This window comes from Callorhinchus milii, unplaced genomic scaffold (genome assembly GCF_018977255.1).
Source record: "Callorhinchus milii isolate IMCB2004 unplaced genomic scaffold, IMCB_Cmil_1.0 Scaffold5, whole genome shotgun sequence".
In the NCBI taxonomy this organism is placed as follows: domain Eukaryota; kingdom Metazoa; phylum Chordata; class Chondrichthyes; order Chimaeriformes; family Callorhinchidae; genus Callorhinchus; species Callorhinchus milii.
The window spans coordinates 50,745,478-50,762,628 of NW_024704746.1; the positions used below are offsets into that span (position 1 = coordinate 50,745,478).

Sequence of the window (17,151 nt, forward strand, 5' to 3'; positions counted from 1 at the left end):
GTGTCTCACTTGTGAGGCAAGTGCTCTAACCACTGAGCTACAGGACTCCACTGTCTTGAGGAAAGATTTCCTCTTTGATGCAGGGGAATGCCACACTTCACAAGATTGTAGAGCCCTTCAGCCCATATCATCTCAATCATCCAGAAAATCCTGTCACCTATTACTGCACTAAGCTGTTTCTTAAATGAGTCCACAAACACCCTTCCTGGTGACAGACACCCTTCCTGGTCACCTGTTCCAGTTATGATTTATCCTCTGTATAAGGAAATGCTTCCTGATACCTTATCCTGCTGCTTCCCTTTATAACCCAAAACTTGTGTGATGTTGGATTACCTTAGATGATTATTTGGGGAGGACAAGTTTGCAGGGCTATGGGGAGAGAGCGGGGGATGGGATTGACTTGGATAGCTGTTTTCAAAGAGCCGGCACAGACATGATGGGCCAAATGGCCTCCTTCTGTGTTGTATAATTCTATGATTCTATGATCTGGAAGTATCATTCTGAGTTAACTTCACTTCTGTTTGGAGTTGACTTTGGTCCAATTCACCAAGTGAGGAAAGGCAAGTGTGGCTGACGTAATTCCCCCCCCCACCCCCCCTCTACTGTTCCTGGAGTTCTTGGAGTTATATTTTGTGTAGAGAAGTGAATTGAATGATCTTGTTGAATGGCCTGCCAGCTTGCTCTCCTGTCCCTACCCGGGTGTGAGGAATAGCCACTTGAGAGAGGAGCTGGCGGATCCCAATTGAAAGAAAAGGGATTAGATGTGATCAGGAGATGGTGATGGGAGAAAATTGACAGAGAATGTATAAACGACGGGGAAACTGCCACACATCAATGTTGTTGTGCAAAAGTCAAGCCGAAACACTTTCTAAAGAAATAAGATAAATTTTCTTTTCAACCCCAACTACATCAACCCCAAAATCAACACATTCAGCGCTCTACCTCTCGCTGGACAGACACGATAAAAAAAAGTCATTAAAATGAAAAACAATAAGTAAGAGTGAAGGAAAATCAAAGGAAGAAAGGGGGAAAGCTGGGTAAATTGAATGAAAGGAAGAGACTGATGGGCAGTGTTGAGCGGAGAGGAATCCCAAACAATCCAGGAGATTGAAAGTGCAAAAAACAACAACAAAATTACATTTGTATTGCGCCTTTCATGTCAGGAGGACGTCCCAAGACGCTGAATAATCAGTGATTCGGACCCGAGCTGGGGGTGGGATCAGTGAGGGTGGAGGCCAGGGGGGGGAAGAAGAGTGACCGAAAGCAAGGTTAAAGAGCAGAGTCTTGAAACAGGTCTTGAAGGAGGCAAGGGACGACTGAGGCGGAGGGACTGCGGGATGAAGTTCCAGAGGGTGGGGGTAGAGTGTCTGAAGGCCAATGGTGGGGCGGGCAAGACGGGGGACGTGAAACAAGCCGGAGCCCGCTGAGCGGAGGGAGCGGGCAGGTTGGTAGAGTGTTCTGGATGATTGCAGCCTAGGCACGGGGGAGCTGATGAAGCCGACAAGCAGGGAGTTTGCATAGTCGAGTCTGGATATTATGAATGCATGTATGAGTGTCTCGGCAGTCTGCAGTGTGAGATAGTGGCAGAGCCGAGCGATGTTGTGGAGGTGGTGAAAGGTGGAGCTGTCATGTAACTGATGTGGGATATGAAGGGCAGTTGAGGGTTGAACAGGCTGCTGAGGTTCCACATTGGCTCCATGAGATGTAGAGTGCATCCATGTAGGCAGATGCTGTCAGCGCTCGAGGTATAGGGCTACTTATGGTAGCCAAGCAGTAACTGTGGGGCTGGAGGAGAAGCCGTTAGTGGCAACAAAGTGATGATGGTGGGAGAGGTAGGATTTGAACCAGACTAGGGCAGGTCCGTGACAATTGAGCTGAGAGGCGGTGTAGGCAGATAGAATGGTCGACAATGTCAAGGGCAGCAGAGAGGTCAAGGAGAACAAGGAGGCAGAGAGAGCCCTGGTTGCAGATGTTCAGAACATTGTTAGTGATTTTGACCCGGGCTGTTTCTGTGCTGTGGGCAGCACAGAAACATGATTGGTGGGGTTCAGAGAGGGAATGACGAGAGAGGAAAGAGTGAAGCTGGGGCCCGTCGACTTGTTCCAGGGACTTGGAGAAGAAAGGGAGGTTGTAGATAGCTGGATTGTTGGGATGGATCAAGGAAGATTTTTGAGGATTGGGTGATCACAGCTGTTTTTAGAGGGGTGGGAACAGTGCCAGTGGATAAGGAGAGCTGTAATTGTGAAGGAATGTATGAAATACAAAGGGGAGGCAGGGATTGAAAGACAGAGGAGTATCAAAGAGGCTGCTCTTTACTATTTCCCATGCCAGGTTCTCATGTCATCTCTCGTATTTGTTCTAGTGCCAGAATCTGGGCAAGCTGACCACCGTTCAGATCGGCCACGACAACGCGGGCTTTTTGGCCAAGTGGCTGGTGGACTGTGTGATGGTCAGGAACGAAATCACTGGCCACACGTACAAGTAAGTTGTTTGGACGCAGAGTTTCCGGCTCCGCGTTACGTTGCTTTGAATTCCTGTTGACCCTGAGGTGTGCCACAGTCCAGCATGAAACAGCTGCCACCTCCAACGAGATTGGGTCAGTGCCACAAAGCGGATAGTTACTGGTGTCCAAATTTCTCATTCTACAGTAAAACATAAATCTTATCTTTATCGTATAATCATCTAAGTAGTACATTCACCCAATTCCCATTCAGTTTCCTATCAAAACCACTTAGATTTCTTTACAGTAATCACTTCCTTACTCTTAACGCTGTTTCCCTACCCTCCATTACTGCCTCACTTACCAGCTACATTGAATCGCAGAAAGCATAGTGTTGATCTGTCGCCGCATGCGCAGAAGAACTTCATTTCTCACGATTTAATTTATAGCGCCCTTCACACAGGCTAGTATCTCGCAGCACTTAACAGTTGCGGAGCTTGACGCCGAGCTGCGGAGAGAGGGACAGTCTGTAGGTATGATCGAAGAGGAAGATCTGAAGATGGGCAGGAATGGGCAAGGCGGAGGGACTTAGGCAGAGAAGAGAGTCTCGGGGTGCAGTGGCTGAAAGCACGGCCACCGATGGTGGAGCAGACGGGACAAATCAATGCAAGTTGTTGGTGGTGGTGTTATTGTTCTTTGTCACTGGAAACAATAAAATAAAACCGCTCGTGTTGTGTGTGCTGCCAGATTTCCTTGCGGCAGGTGGCTCGGGAAGGGAGTAGACGATGGCAGTTTGGAGAGGATTCTCGTGGGGGAGCTGTTAACACCGGTGGTGGAGGAGGATCTGAGCAAGCAGAGCCGAACGCCCCCTCAGCAGCGCTCCCCAACCACCGCACGCAGGCTCAGTGTCACCTCGCTGGCAGGGAAGGCCACCAGTAAGTTGTCAGCACTTTCTGGGTTGATTTTTGACGTTGCTCGAATGCACCACAAGGGAGCTTGGAACACGGCCTCACTTTATTCTTGTGTTCATCTCACCTCAGCAAGTTCCCTCTCTCCACAAGTCACACATGCTAAATCATCCAATCCCCATAAATTCATTTGACATTTTAAATTGTTTGTCGTCCGTTTTCTAGCCAAATTATGAAAAGCTCAAAAGCAAGACCCAAGTCACAAATCACACTTTAAAGGGTCCCATCTCTGGGCACCTGACGCTTTGTGTTGATAAGGAATCCCTGTGCTTTGCAGCACAGCATCTGAATAGTCGAGTTGCGTATACGGTTCAATTCGGCCACCATCGGCTGTTGGGCCTTTAGCCTCTTTGCCCCTACCCTTTGGAACGCCATCCCACAATCCCTTTGCCTCGCCCCCTCAGTTGCCTCCTTCAAGGCCTGTCTTTGTACTCGCCACCTCTTCGGTCACCCTCCTACCCCCATCCTCCCTGCCCTCCACCCATTCTGATCCCCCAGGTCGGGTGCAAATCTCTGACTGTCCAGCGCCTTGGGTTGTCCTTCCTATGTGAAAGGCGCTACACATTTTTGTTTATAATGTGTTGTTGGTGTTGCGGTCTTTGTTGGTCTTCATTTGGGTTCCTGAGGTGAAGGTTTTACTTCCAGGAAGAATCCAACACTTCTTGGCGATAGAGAACGGAGAAAGAAATAGAAATTCTCCGCACAGATAGTCTCATTCGGTCCATCAAACCTGCCCGCATTACAGAATCCATTAGTATTTTTAATGCTTTTTCCCGTGTCCCTGAATGATTTTAATGCCCAAATATTTATGCAGGTTCCTTTTTAATGATTCTATTTAATAGCTACTTGTGGCATGAATTCCAAACAACTCGTACTGTGATATAGAACCTTAGAAATTTACAGCACAGAAGCAGGCCATGTCATTGAGACGTTTCAAAGCAATTCAGAATATACTATAAAGTGTATTGGCTGTAGTTTGTTCGTGAAATGTGGCAGCCAATTGCGCACAACAGTGTCCTACAGACAGGCATTCAGTGAGCCTATCGATTTGCAGGCCACAGTTGGCCAATTGGATCTATGCTGGCTCTTTTAAGAGCGATCCTTTCAGTCCTGTACCCATCGTCATTATCCAGTAGTGTAGTGGTTAGTTTGCTTGCCTCGCAAGATCCTCTCACCATTTTCAAATCCCTTCATGCCCTTGCACCTCCCTACCTATCCGACCTGCTTACCCCCCACTCCACCATGATTGCCTCCACTTGGCTGGCTCCAGTCTCCTGTTTATCGTCCCCTCCACCATCAGTGGCTCTGCCGTCTGCCACTTCGCCCGAAACTCTGGAACTCTCTCCCTCAGTCCTTGCCCCCTCCCCCCCCACTGTCAAATCCTACCTAAAGACCTTCCTTTTTAATCGTGCTTCCGGTCACCTCCCCCTCCCTTTCTCCCTGGCTTGGTGTCAGACTCCGCGACACTGTCAAGCGCTCCGGGAAGCTATCCCTCGTGAAGGGCTATATAAATGCAAGTTGTTGTTGTTGACCTGGGTTTCCTTACTCCACACGCCTCTGTTTACCTAGCAGTAAGTAGGAACCTGGTTATTTGTCGATTGGCAGATCGATTTCCAGGAATAATCCCTCCAAAAAAAGTAAATCAATTTGGTCACTCAATCCACGATTGTATATGGGACACTATTGTGGGAAATTAGCTGCCATGTTTCGGCAAGAAAATACACAGTCAGTCCATTTTATAGTATATTCTGTGAAGCGCTTTGAGACGTCTCAATGATATGATAAGGCGCTATATCAAATTCAAGGATTAATGTTTTATTATTATTGTACCCCTGTAGTTACTTTTTCTTTAGACATCTTTCTAAAAATATCTAAAAGCAAGCTAATATGGATTCTGCTTCTTCCACCGCTCCTAGCAGCGCATTGCATAATATAACTGCTGTGTGTGAAAAACTAGATGCATTATTGTCATTCCCTGGGTTTGAACACAGATTCCCATCTGCCCTCCACCCCTGGTTGATGTTTTTTTCTCTGACAGAGCCCAATTCAGGACAGATCCAGGAAGCAATTGGGGAATCTATCAACAACATTGTGAAACACTTTCATAAACCAGAGAAAGAGGTAGGTTTCTGAACCCCACACTAAAAATCATGATCTCTGACCAGATAGGCTGCTCCATCCAAATGAAGGGTCTTGTTGAAATTAAATTAAGGGTCTTGAAAGGCGTTAAAGAAACGTTATTCTGTTGTTGTTGCGAGTGAAGAGACGTTGAACGTTTCTCTGGTGGCACTTTATTCAGCGCTTAGATCCAAGCTCCTGCAGAAAGGCAGATGGAGGAAAATATTTGAATTCATTTAAACCGTCTCTTTGAGTGCTCACACCCTCTCCTCTAACCACACACTTTGCTCCGCCAGCTTTGGCATTCAACGCGTCCCTCAACCCCACCGTTGCAACCGATTGGCAGATTGTGCTTTGAGCCCTGAACCTCTGGAACTCTCTGCCTAAATCCCTCCACCTTGCCCCTCTTTGTCCATTCTCAGATCATGCCCAAAGACTGTCCTCTTTGACTGTGCCTGCGGTCATCTCCCCTTTCTCCCCGGCACGGAGTCAAACCTCGCCATTGTTAAGCGCTCCTGTGAAGCGCGTTACCTAAATTCAAGTTGTTTTTGCCGAATTCTTAAACCACATTTTCCAGAGTCACAAAAACCTGATTTTGAGAGATTTTCTACGTTTTTGTAACCTGAGAACGGATCGCTGTGCTTGACATTTTAAATAAAGTTAGTTAGACGTGGCAATAATTTCCGTAAAGACAACAAACAATAACAAATTATATTTGTATACATCTTTCATGTCGGGAGGATGTCCCAGGGAGCTTGAATCTCTTTAAGATGCATTTTCTTCTTGAATACGTAAGCACAGCATTTGTCAGCCAAATAAGAGAGTGTTCTGTTGGAGACTGTACATTGCTGTAAATGATGGTGAAAGATCGGATTGTTGTGCTCTGACAGAGAGGCAGTCTGACGGTGCTGCTGTGTGGGGAGAACGGTCTGGTGTCCGCATTGGAGCACGTTTTCCATCACAGTTTTAAGTCCGCTCGACTCTTCCAGAAAAATGTCTTCATCTGGGATTTCATAGGTGAGTGCCAGCCACACGCAGCAGTCACCACCTCCCTTCTGGAGACCTCCCGGTTCGCCATAGCACTGCCACAGCTCTGCCACACACACCAAACATGCACTACATGACAATGTGCGTTGTTCCTGAGCCCTGTTTGTGTGAAACCCATCAGTGAACTGGTTCTCCCTATCCCACCTGACACAGTGACTGGAAGGAATGGACGGATAGAATAATAATAATAACAATAATCCTTTCATTTAATATAATGCCTTATCACGTAGCTGAGATGTATCAAAGCAGTTCACATGATAGATTGTAAAATCAATTGACTGTATATTTTGTGGGCAAAGCGTGGAGTCCTGTAGCTCAGTGGTTAAAGAGTACTCACTTTCCCAAGCGAGAGACCTGGGTTCGATTCCCGGCAGGTGTGATAATGATCCCTGAAGAAAATAAAAACAATAATAAATTGGTCACTTCAAACCACGACTGTTTGTGGAACACTGCTGTGCGCAATTAGCTGCTGCATTTCGCCCTCAAATATACAGTCAATTCACTTTACAGTCTATTCTGTGAAGCGCTTTGAGAAGTCTAGAAGACGTGAAAAGCGCTATATCAAAATGCAGGGATTATTATTGTTATTATTAAAACGCAGCAGCCAGTTGCTAATTTCACTTTTTCTTCCTTGTGCCTGGGTCAAGGACACACCCACCAGCCGTTGACCTCGCAGTTTATGGTGCGGACAGCAGTGGGGTCTGCAGTGCCAGGGACTGCCATTCACACCACCTGCTTTATAACCGTTTACTGAGGTCCACACAACACTTAAGGCGTTTTCACACCTGAGGGGACCGAGAGACAAGTTGTAGGTGTTGTCCTCATCTTCGTGGATTCCCTCGTTGGATATGTTGTCTTTGTTTACTCAGAAGGTAAACAGTGTCTAGAACATGTTGCCAGGCAAGGTGGTTGAGGCCAGGGCACTGGACTCATTTGAAAAGCATCTTAATGCGGTGATAATGGGAAAGTAGGGTGGGTGTTTTGGAGGGATGATGGGTTGAAGGGCCTTCTTCATCCATACTGATCTTGTGATTGTTTCTCCATTCCCCTCTCTCCCCCAACAACTATTAAGAGACGTCCTCACAAATATTCTAATGGACAAATAAACAACCGAGATTGATGTGTCTTAATTATTAATAATAATAATAATAATCCTTGATTGCATCATTGAAGGATTTTCTCTTTGTTATCAACATCATAAGGTGCAGCTGACATCCAGAGTTGTTTGGGAGGAGGGCTCGGGGAAGGGAGATATAAATGCAAAATAATTAATTTGGGTCCGAAGGATATGCTTTTAATGGGAAGAATCCCTGTGGCTTTATTTTCCAACTGACAGCAGCATTATCACGATGTGCATCTTTCTCTTTGAGATGTCTCTAACCGTTTGCCTGAAGGCACAGTCTGTCCCTACGGTGTTGTGTGATCTGTTGAACACTGATATACCCCCAATACATACATACCTTACAATCTTAACCTCCTTGTCTGGGAGGCACAAGGACGAAATGAGCCCTTGGCAGGAGGAGAGCAAACTGGAAGTTTATAACTACTGGACCGCCTCCTGCTGTGGTTGCACGCGTTTTCACAGTAGTGGAGCATTCGCCTGAGAAAGGTAGATGTTTATTCTCGCATCCTCCGCACACTAGAATGGGTTCCGCTCAGATCCGGGTGATTGAGAATTTCCCTGAGGCACTATGCTTTCAAGAAATTCAGGAGTTTCTATTGGACATTTCAGAAGGATGTTTGCAATTTGGAGTTAATTATCCAGGCTGACAGCCCGTAGAGGTCTAGAAGAGCACTACTTTGCTGGAGATGACATACTTCAGTTGAAAGGCAACACACAAGCCCCATCTCCCTTTTCAGACAGAAATTACTTTCGCTTTGCAAGTGAGAGACCTGAGTTCAATTCGAGGCAGAGCGAAACCTTGGGCAAGTTTCCTTACTCCACACGCCTAATAATAATCCCTCCAAAACAAAAAACAATAATAAATTGGTCATTTTCAATCTACGACTGTTTGTGGGACATTGCTGTGCGCAATTGGCTGCCGCGTTCACCCACAAATATACAGTGAATTCACTTTACAGTGTGTTCTGTGAAGCGCTTTGGGACGTCCTCCGGACGTGAAAAGCGCTATATCAAATGCAAGGATTATTATTATTATTGCTGTGCGCAATTGGCTGCTGCGTTCGCCCACAAATATACAGTCAATTCACTTTACAGTGTGTTCTGTGAAGCGCTTTGGGACGTCCTCCGGACGTGAAAAGCGCTATATCAAATGCAAGGATTATTATTATTACAGATCCCATGGTACTATTCAAACAGAAAAGGATTTTCTCCCAATCTCCTGGAAAATAAATTGTTCATTTGCTTCACGGCTGTTTGTAGAACCGACTGTGTGCAAATCGGGCTCCTGCGGTTGCCTGTAAATACACAGTCACTTCACTCGTGAAACACTTTATAAGACTTTTTCACATTCGTGGACCAATATCGAATTCAAAGATAACTTTTATTTACTGAGAATTAATTTCCATTGCATCAAGAACCGTTCTTCTGCTCAACTACTTGATTGGGAAAAAGTAATAATATTATTGCATTTGATATAGTGCCTTATCATTTTGATGAGACATCTCTAAAAGAGCTTCACAGAATATACTATAATTTGGATTGACAGTATATTTTGTAGCGAAATGCAGCAGCCAATTGTGCATAGCCAGTCATGGATTAAATGACCCAATTAATTTAGGGTGGTGGGGAGATTTATACTTGGAAAGCAATCCGCTGATCTCGCCGTATATCTCGTCTGTTTGAAAGTGTGTTTGTATCTTTGAATATGTGGTTGTCTGTATATTTAAATGTGTGTGTGTATGGTTGAATGTGTGCATGTTTGAATGTGTGCATGTTTGAATCTGTGCATGTTTGAATGTGGGCATGTTTGAATGTGTACACGTGTGTATGTTTGAACGTGCGTGTGTTTGCTGACCTGAAATTCATACCGATCGGAAAGGGATTTCATTCCACAAACGCCAGTATCATGAATGTGTGTTGGGTGGTTTCTTTGTGCTCATGGGAAGGTCATGACATTTTTGTAACAACATACACAAGAGACGTGTGACTGATTCTGACATTCACCGTGCTGGGTGCTTGTCAAGAAATGAGAACCGGGTTTGCTAGACCCTCTCTATTTTGTTGCATTAAGTCATCCACCCTTCACTAAGAGTGCCGTAAAGTGGGCAGAGAAACCAACACCACCATAATATTCTTGCTTCTTTGAGTTTCACATTCCTACAAACCAAGCAGCAATGCTTCGAGAGTTTGGGTTGTTCCAGGCTGGAATGCACACCAGCTTTTGCAGTAGTTCTTATCATGTTTTGACCTTGATAAGCTCTGTTCAGAGAAATAAACCTTTATTGAATTGTGCCTGACTGTGCGGATTCTAAAGTCTTGAGTGGTTATGATGCTGACTGCTTGTGAGTCAAGCGCTCTGGGATGCTACCCTGCATGAGGGGCGGAGTCCTGTAGCTCAGTGGTTCGAGCACTCGCCTTGCAAGCGAGACATCTGGGTTGAATTCCAGACAAGGCAAAACCTTGGGCAAGTTTCCTTACTCCACACGCCTGATAATAATCCCTCCAAAACAAAACAATAATAAATTGGTCATTTCAATCCACAACTGTTTGTGGGACACTGCTGTGCGCAATTGGCTGCCACGTTTCACCCACAAATATACGGTTAATTCACTTTACAGTCTATTCTGTGAAGCACTTTGAAATGTCGAGAAGACGTGAAAAGCGCTTTATTAAATGCAAGGATTATTATTATCATATAAATGCGAGTTGTGTGGCTGGAGGCAGCGAGCTCAGCTGAACGGTGTAGCTGTTGTTTTTTTTGCTTGTATGAGAAAAAATACCACTCTCAAACTGAAAGCAATACAAAGCATGTTCCCTCCAAAGGTCTTCTCAGCTGTTTAGGCCCACAGTTGCTTTCTGTTGCTTCTTGTTGCCTTTCCCTCTTTCTAAAAGCAAGCTCTTTGATGTGAGTGGACAGCGTAAACGCTTTCTTTGGACAGTTTGTCTCGTGCTCCAGTGTGTGGGAGGGAGCGAGTGACTGGCACGATGGGTTAATTATTTCATGAGAAAGCTGATTATTTCATGGTTTTAGCATTACAATTTAAAAAAATTAATCTGGATTATTTTAGTAAAATGGAGTGTGCGTTCTTGGATGGTGATGCTGTCAGTGCCTGAGGTTTGGAAGCACTGACGGGAGCCAATCAGGAGAGCCTCGGTCTTGTTGACGTTCAACTGTGGAAAGGTAACTCTCATCCAGGACTTGATATTTGACAGACATTCTGTCAGGACAGCAGAACAACTGGAGTCAAGTGGCTAATCCGGAACCTTGGCGTCTTGTTTTGACCCTCAACTGTCCTTTCTACCCCACATCATGACCCACTCTGCCTTCCTCCACATCCACAACATCGCCCGGCTCCGTCATTGGCTCACTCTTCAGGCTGTTGAAACCCTCCTTCACACATTCATCACATCTAGGCTTGATTACATGTGGAAATTGACCCCATGACTGCGGATGATGTCACCAAGAGGGAGCATATAGATGTTGAAGAGGAAAGGACCAAGGACAGAGCTCTGAGGAACACCACAGCTCTTTTGCACGGACTCCAACTGAACATAAGATGTGCACTTCATTAGTTTTTTTTTGTAATTCACAGAAAAAGCAGTGCTTTACTTTGAGACCACTGAGGAGGATGAGGAACTGCGGGAAGACTTGTTGCAATTGAAAGCCTCCTGGAGAACGTTCTGTCAGTACGTAAATGCCATCAACTCTGCTCCAAGGAACATCGGAAAGGATGGAAAATTGCAGCTGCTATTATGTCTCGGGGCGAGGTAAGTGGTTTTCCAAAGTTCCAAGATATGGTTACTGCACTCGATTCGCAAGCGAGAGGACATGGCTTTGATTTCTGGGCGGAGAGAGTTTCCTTACTGCACACCCTCTGTTTACCTTGCAGTAAGTAGGAACCCGGTTGTTAGGTGATTGGTGGATTGCTTTTCCAGGGGTAATAATCCCAAACAAACAAAGCAATTTGGTCACTTAATCCACGATTGTTCGTGGGACACTGCTGTGCGCAATTGGCTGCTGCACTTTGCCCACAAAATATACAGTCAATTCACTTTACGATATATTCTGTGAAGCGCTTTGAGACGTCTCAACGACGTGATAAGGCGCTATATCAAATACAAGGATTATTATTATTATTATAATGATGTGCTGCACAATCTTAAATTGATGGTTCAGGCTAGAGTGCCTTGCAGGCAATGCTGATCTGATTGCTCCTGTCACTTTCTGTCTTGCTACGATGCAGAGATCACTTGCTAGCTCAGTGGTTCCCATTGCTGTCAGAATGCCCAGTCACCTCCAGGATGTACGAAGAGGGAGCTCTGCTGCGGGACCACATGATGGTGAACTCTGTTATCCGAGTGCTGCAAACCTTGCAGGAATTCAACATCACTCTGGAAGCCTCGCTGGTCAAAGGCATTGAACTGTAGGCACGGGCTGCCCAAAGCCACGGCTCACAAAGAATGGGAGCCACTCAGAAGCCTCCCGTGATGTGGGTAGTGTGACACTATAAGAAGCTGGACTGCACCAAGGTTCACAGTCCACAGCTTAACCTGTGCAGAATAGCGCCCAGGGTACGTTTACAAGGCTGAATAGTTAACAAAAGAGTATTTTCACGTGTTAGATGTGTGTAAATATGATATTGTACCTTCACTGCAAAGTTGTTCACACTGTAAAACAAGTTCACCAAATTGAATGTCCTCACACTGATTCACAGACGAGAAGGTATGGACGATGTAGAAAATGCCAGTGGGGAGTCTCCTGATTCCTGATCCTTGTGTAAATATTGTGCAAACCCAGCGATCAGGTACCAGTGTGTTAAATAAAACCACAGTGACAGACGCTCCCTTCAATCCACCCCTCACACAATGCGTTCTTGAAGATTCTTTCATTGGAAAAATTGCCCCTGGATTTAACTCCATTACCCCTCCCTCCTTCCCCTCCCTCCAAAAATAACCTTTTAATTTAAGAGCGTTGTAGGTGACATGGGTCTGTAAGTTGAGTGAGTTGCTTTTAGCCAAGGTAGTGTGTAAATAGGTGGAGTCAGAGTCCGAGGTAGTGCTTCCTGACCTAGTTGTGGCCCATCTCTCCCAGGGGATCAGTGAATGATGACATTGCAAGGCGCAGCCTGGCAGAACTGTAGGGCCAGAGCAGAGGCCTTGCATCTCCTCATTGACCTCCTGTCAGGAGCACCACCACCACGTCAGAAAGCACTGAACCCAGCACCTTCTGGTCGAGTCAAAAGACACAGCCTGAGAGTATTTAATTTTCATATATTTATTGGTCAAAACTTGAAACTGGATGCCCAGCCGACACTCACTTCTGTTTAGTTGACTTTGAGAGATCCATGTTAGCAAGGAAAGCCTCTTCCTCCTGCTCTTCCCCAAGCCTCTTAGCCAAGTGCAAGTATTATACCAGGCTGAATATTGTGCTCAGTGTGTGCTCATCCCACTAGCACAACATTCTGCCCAGCGCTCCCCTGGTCACTGAGAAGAACGCTGAAATTGGTCTGTTTTACAGGACGGCCGTTTGCAGCAAATGCTAAGACAACTGCTTTATCCCAGCTGGCACAGGGAGGAAATTGCTGCTTTTAAACTGAGGGATGGATTGGTTGTGGGACCGTGCATTGGGCTGAATTGAGACCATTTCTCTCTAAAAGGGGAGCCAGTTGTTTTCATGCCATGATCCTGATCGGCCATTGTTTTCAGTGGACTCCGAGCGCAGGCTGAACTGACCGATAACTGGTCGAAATGGGATTATTGATAGCGTGAGATACTTTGCAAAGTATCAAAGCTGGTCCACTCTCTATTGTGTTCATGTGGCTCCCATTGTTGGAGTTTCAAACCCACTGTGAGATTGCTAACCACCTGGGCTGCCTCCTGCCACAGTTAGGTACTGAGAGGTGTGCTTACAGTGGGGCACTTTCTCGGTACCAGAGCCACTCACTCACCCCTGCGATTACAAGAAGCTGTCTGAACAGACCAACAACTGATGGTCCAGAACATTGGGAATGTGCCTACTTCACTGTCTAATGATCTTTCAATTGGGGCTTGGGGCTGGGAGGGTTTCGTGAGCTGTGTATTCAGCTATTTCAGAGGTGAAATTACCACAATGTTTCTCCCACAAAATACACAGTCAATTAATTTTACAGTTTGTTCTGTGAAGTGCTTTGAAATGTCTCAACGACATGATGAGGCACTATATCAAATGCAAGGTTTATTATTATTATCATGTAAGCAATGACGCTCAACTATAAACTTTCAGTAGGCTCTGAGACAATTGTTTTGACAAAGAGCGAACAGTGAATCGTTCTTCTTACAGACGGTCCTGGGGAGCTGGGCAGAAGCCTTGTTTTCAGGAGAGATATGTTATTGAAAGAGATCTTTGCCAATTTTTCTCAGCAGAGAAAATCAGAACAGTGGTTCCATTATATGGGCAAGTTTTACTTTAAAATTCAGTTGCTTTGATTCCGAAAGGCTTGTGGATACGTTGCATAAGATCTTGCAGCAATAAGATACAGTCAATTCACTTGATAGTGAATCCTGTGAAGGCATGATTTCAAGTGCCAAGATTGTTATTAATATTGTTACATAGAATCAATGTTTTTCATGACATCCCCCATCCTGGTGTAAAAGAAAGTGAGGCACATAGTTTAAAAGGTTTGGGTCTGATCTTTGGTCACACATTTCCAATGACGCGATATTGACGTCCAATGCAGTGTTTGAATTGTCTTCGAGAGTTCTCTGGTTCACAAGCCAGCGTCCACAGGCAGCAGGATCTAGGCGATCTGTAGGTCTTACTTACCACCAGTTTGATTTTTCGGAAGAACAGATCGCTGATTATTAGTATTACATATTTCAAGGCACTTTATCCAACAACATTTAATATGAGATAGCAGTTTTGTGCTTCTTTTGTACGTAACTAATTAGTTAAGAGGCTGCGTTCTTCATGACTTGTCAAACCTTTAATGTGCTTTGTTTGGGGGGAAGGTTGTCATGATGATGGGACGTGAGAGCCATTCAGTTCGATTGATGCCGATACTTGGTTTGGCAGTGAGCGCAATAAAGATTTGCCAGCAACTTTCTCATTGAAGGTGAAAGCCGCCAAACCTGTTGTATTATCTTGTCTGCCTTTTCCGTGAGCCAGAATCCTATCTTCAGCAGTGTTGGTTTTCCCTTGTTCCGAATCGTTCCCAATGCATGTCATGACTGTCGCCGTCAGCAACGAGCTGTGATGGTTCAACGCGGTGCATAATGGAGTGGAAACTGCCTGCCAAGTCTCCTCTGTCAATAGTTGCTGAAAGCTAATGATCAGGTATTAACATATCTAGGCAGCGATCAATCTTCTATAGATGTTTAAATGTGATGACAGTTTATTTTTGTCTGTTGAACACTGGAGATTAGTTTTTTTTCCTTCTCTGGTAAATTGTTCTTTAATAATTGTTTGTTTGAGTGCATTGTCAGAATATTTACGGGGTCTTTATCATCTCTCCTGTGTTATTGGTTTGCTTTGCCAGTGATCTTACAATACTGAGCAATATCACAGTGCATTTGATTTTTTCTGTTAGCAATATCTGAAGTTTTTGACACATCAACGCTTCTGGAATAAAACTCTCTGGACTATTGACGGGTTCCTGGCTTCAGAAAGCAGCCGAGAGGCATGTTTAAAATTCCCGACTTGTGTAAAATAATTGTGTTTAAGAATCCCAGAGTTGTTCTTGATGGAATATGTGATACACTGACATTGTAAACGTCTCCAATAACTTGATTCATTGATAATAAAAGACCAATAAGGTGTTCATTGTCTGAGTGTGGCCATCTGTGTCGAGAGGAGACTGACACCCAGTTCCTTCAACCCTACAGAAGCAATGCAGATAGAAGAGTCCTGGGCAACAACCCCCTACTCCCCCACCCCCCCTGCCACCTCCTCCCGATAAACCAATCATTCACATCATGGGTTATTTGTCGGACTTTGCTAAATGCAAATTGGCTGCCCTATGTAACTTACAAACATGTGGTCATGATCCTTGGTGGCAGTAGCCTGTGAAACTGTTTGAGCGGTTCCAACATTGTTGGCACTGAATCAAATGGGAAGATTATTATTCATAATTATTAAGTCTGAAATGTTTCCAAAATCCACATCATCACATCCTACTCTCAGCAGTGCTCCAAAAGGTAAGGATTCCCTCTGAAAACAGTCAGAGGGTTAGTACGTATCCTCCTTGGGGGAGAGGTAAATGCGGTCTCCTTGGAGCTGAACTGGATCCAAAGTGACATATTTGACAATGGAAGGTCGGAATCAAGCCAACCTTCTGGGGCGGTCTCGGTAGTCCGTTTCCTGAGCCAGGCCATTCCACAGGATTTCAAGTCACTGCTGATTCCAAAAGTTAGATGATCTTCCCCCACACGCAGAGGTGCCACGTCCCTATGAACACAAAATTCACCTGGATGTTGTACGAGACAGAGTAGAGTTTCTCACACAGTGACTCTTCACACATGCTGACCCCGAAACATTCGCGTTTCAACCGGTGGAAAATTTTAGCTGAAGCTACAAGCACTGGATATGTAAGTAAAAGTAAGTTGAGCACGCACCCAACTCTCTTTTTCAGAGTGATATCTGAGAACACTGTTGTGTTCTCTTTGGCTCTCGTCAACGTCTAAAATCTCACGGTTCTCACCTCCTCCACCTACCCGACCTCCCCCTAAAACTCTCCAAACCCATACGCAACCAAGGTGTCAGGTTCAACTCCCAATTATCCTTCCTCCCCCACATCCGGTTCCTCACCAGCACCGCTTTCTTCCACCTCCGACGCATCACCCGTCTCCGCCAATACTTCTCTCCGAAAGCCGCTAAACCCTGGTCCATGCCTTTGTCACCTCTAGGCTGGACTATTCAAATGCCCTCCTCACCGGTCTCCCCTCCACTACCATCCATAAAGTCCAGATTATTCAAAACTCTGCCGCCCGCATTCTCACCCGCACCAAACTCCGCTCCCCGATTACCCCAGTCCTTGCCAGACTGCACTGGCTGCCTGTCCCAGAGAGGATCGACTTCAAGATCCTCACCCTTGTCTTCAAATCCCTCCACTCCTCTGCACCCCCCACCTCTCTGACCTCTTTCCTCAAAATAGTGCCCGTTGCCCTCATTCCTCGTGGTCTGGCTCCCTTCACCTCGCCCCCTCTCTTCCTATTTTCAGGTCTCAGCTGAAGACCTTTCTTTTCGACCGCACCTTTGGTTACCTTCCTCCCCCTCCCCTTGGCTCAGCCCCGGGGTCCGTTACTGTGAAGCGCTCTGAAATGCCGTCCAGTGTGGAGGGCGCTATATAAATCCAAGTTGTTGCGTATTTTAAATTACAATTCTTGTCCCAATCTCAGGTGAACTGCTCACAATGAAGTGCCAGTGTGTTTTGATAGGGGCCATTGCATTCACAAAGAGCACATCTGACATACAGTCCAAT

At 45.5% G+C, this 17,151-nt stretch overlaps 1 protein-coding gene across 6 annotated transcripts in view; it reads left to right on the top strand.

Annotated features, from left to right (window-relative positions):
- The window catches only part of dennd5b (DENN/MADD domain containing 5B), a 120,934-nt gene extending 107,078 nt beyond the window's left edge, over positions 1-13,856 (top strand). For all 6 annotated transcript variants that reach the window (XM_007898604.2, XM_042335957.1, XM_007898607.2 and 3 more), the window contains 6 exons: positions 2,363-2,481; positions 3,188-3,375; positions 5,447-5,529; positions 6,417-6,543; positions 11,290-11,464; positions 11,941-13,856. In XM_007898604.2, coding sequence (XP_007896795.1) covers positions 2,363-2,481; positions 3,188-3,375; positions 5,447-5,529; positions 6,417-6,543; positions 11,290-11,464; positions 11,941-12,124 — 876 coding nt within the window. In that variant the 3' untranslated portion in view covers positions 12,125-13,856. The remainder of the gene's footprint in view (positions 1-2,362; positions 2,482-3,187; positions 3,376-5,446; positions 5,530-6,416; positions 6,544-11,289; positions 11,465-11,940) is intronic.
- Positions 13,857-17,151: the final 3,295 nt, after the last annotated feature.